This window comes from Thermobia domestica, chromosome 2 (genome assembly GCF_964235325.1).
Source record: "Thermobia domestica chromosome 2, izTheDome1.hap1.1, whole genome shotgun sequence".
In the NCBI taxonomy this organism is placed as follows: Eukaryota; Metazoa; Arthropoda; class Insecta; order Zygentoma; family Lepismatidae; genus Thermobia; species Thermobia domestica.
In genome coordinates this window covers 169,928,521-169,931,199 of record NC_137455.1, presented here as the reverse complement: position 1 = coordinate 169,931,199, position 2,679 = coordinate 169,928,521, and the positions used below count along the sequence as shown (strand labels likewise).

Sequence of the window (2,679 nt, the reverse complement as noted above, 5' to 3'; positions counted from 1 at the left end):
GGTAAGATCGCTAACTTCAATACTGTGTTCAGTCTGTTTTGGAGGTTTGGAGGCACTAAATAGGTCTGCGATCTGTTTGTTTGCAACAACATCTGCTTTTAATTGAGCACCATTTGTCCGTTTAGATTTATTGTTTTCATCCATCGCCAAACGATCTGTAGGAAAAATATGGTATAATTCAAGAAGAAACTGATCTTTGGTGGATATACATCTGTGATATACAATGAAGTATAAGTAGAAGGTAATCGAAAAGTTTGCAATCAATTGCAATCAATTGCAAAAGAATCAATTTTTGACGTCGCATTAATCATGTGCTCACAGATAGGAAACGAAAATTTGACGCACGTGATTGCTAAGAGATCGGGACTTAGTCTGGTATCAACATTCAGTAATATAGGCACGTTGCGTACATACAGTAGTCGTAGCTCGTCCAGCTTCGAAGAGCGTCGAAGAGAAATGGAGGTATCTTAGCAGATTGTTCGCGTGTGATTATTGAATGACTTTAAAGTAGGCCTGTCAGCTACCGCATCAAGTCGCCGCATACGCCAGGCACTTGGGGAGAATGCTGTGAACAAAAGTATCTCCTGGCATTGGGTCCAGAAATTTCGTTCTGGAGATATGAGTCTTTCGGATGAACTTTGCAGTGGACGACCACATGTGTTGAATGACGAGGCCCTGAAAGTAGCCATGAAGGAGGACAGTGATTTAACATATGACGAACTTGCAGAAAGGTTCCATGTTTCCACTGAAACAGTCAGATTGCACCTGCATAGGATAGGGAAGACATACAAGTTAAGCAAGTGGGTACCCCACACATTGTCGGTAGCCAACAAGAAACAACGAGTGATAGCCTGTTTGTACTTGTTCACTCGGCACCTTAACACATACATCTTTTATCACTTCCTCACTGATGATAAAAAGTGTTTTCTCTATGACAGTCCCAAGAAAGGGTATACTCTCTGTATGGTGAAATTGTTGGCAAATAGTGCATTACCATCTCATTCCAAGTATCAGACCAACACTGCTGACTTCTACTCTCAGTGGTTGCAAAGGTGAGGCAGAAGGAGCTGGCATTGGTGAATCACAATGATGTGCTATTCCTACACAACAATTCCAATTCACTTGTGGCAAAGAGGACCCGGCAGAACCCTCAGCAACTCGGCTGGGAGGCATTGGGACATGCAGAATATTCATCGGACCTTGCACCAACAGATTATCACCTGTTTCATTCCTTCGATAACCACCTCCATGCCACAACGTTCTTTAGTTTTTAAAGTTCTATCGAACAAACTGCACTCGTCCCATGTTTCCATTAAAAATTTGAAATTGGCCCCCATGAAGGTCGGCCATGGGGCACCGTGACAATATCAATAGATGTGTTCCATGGCATTTACTATTTGAGTTTTTGATTGGTTCATTTATATTCAAATGTTTTCATATTAGTGGTACTGGATGTTTTATCTGATATAGGTACAATGTCTTGGCAGCCACTCTGAATACAGTGACCGATATGTAAAATCTTTTACCACAATGCTGCTTGATTTTTAAAGATCTATCGAGTGAAATATCACTTGCCCCATGTTTCTATTGATAATTTTGAAGTTGGGCCGAGGGCCCCCATGAAAGGCGGCCCTAGAGGCACCGCGACAATCTCATTCGGTGTGCTCCATGTCATTTCCTATTTGAGTTTTTGTTTGGTTCATTTATGTCCAATCATTTTCGATATATTTCTGTGGAAAGATTCTCTCTCTCTCTCTCTCTCTCTCTCTCTCTCTCTAAGTTTCCGGACAGACCAAAGAACAGGGAAATATTAAGATTGGCTTGCAATACGGTGCAATTTTGGACAATATACTTGGTAGTTTAGGAACACAGTGATAGTTTTAACATCAGAATAACATAATAACGTTATCCAACAAAGGAAATTGGTAAATGCTTTAAATGTTCTTCTCGTCAAAGAAACGGCCCTTCGCCGCTATCACTCGTTTCACCTATTAAGGCATGTGGCCTACAAGTTTTTGAAGATTTTCATCTGAATTATTATTCCAGGCGTTCTGCAGAATATCAAACACATCATCAGCAGATGTTAGACAGTCTTTTCGTACACTTCTGCCAAGTTCTTACCAGAGTAGTTCGACGGGAAATAGGAACTGGAGACTGAGGAGGCCATTCCATGATACAAATATCTCCTTTGGCTTGTTTCTTGTTAAAATAATTAGAAGAAAGTTTGGTTCAGTATCTTGCATAAAGTGATTCTGCGACCAATCAAATCAAGTTCTGTGGGAATAGTATGGCTGCTTAAAATGGAATGATAACCATTTTTGTCCAGATTTTCTTGTATTCTGTGAATCCAACCCTCCCCAGAATTTGCGAAACACCTCGAAAGTATTACAGAACCTCCTCTATGTTTAATAATCGGTTTTGCACAGTTAGGACGCATCTTTCCTGTAACAGATCTTTGAAAATAAACTCGATGTCGTTGCCCAAAAACTTGAAATTTTGACTACCAGTTCATAGTACGAGTTTCTACTGCTTTGTTGTCCAATTTTTGTTCTTCAGGGTCCATTGGAGCATCTGTTACTTGTTTCCACTGAACTTGCGATGATTTCTGCACAACAACTCTTACCCAGAGTGTAGTTACATTCAAATGTCGATTCACAGTAATAACTGAAATGTTTGTAG

General features: G+C 40.4%; 1 protein-coding gene across 1 annotated transcript; it reads left to right on the top strand.

The window, feature by feature from the left end:
* Nucleotides 1-618: 618 nt before the first annotated feature.
* On the top strand, nt 619-1,056 carry LOC145679252 (histone-lysine N-methyltransferase SETMAR-like). Its single transcript, XM_081749840.1, has one exon. It carries the CDS (start codon nt 619-621, stop codon nt 1,054-1,056), a length of 438 nt encoding a protein of 145 aa, XP_081605966.1.
* The last annotated feature ends 1,623 nt before the right edge of the window (nt 1,057-2,679 follow it).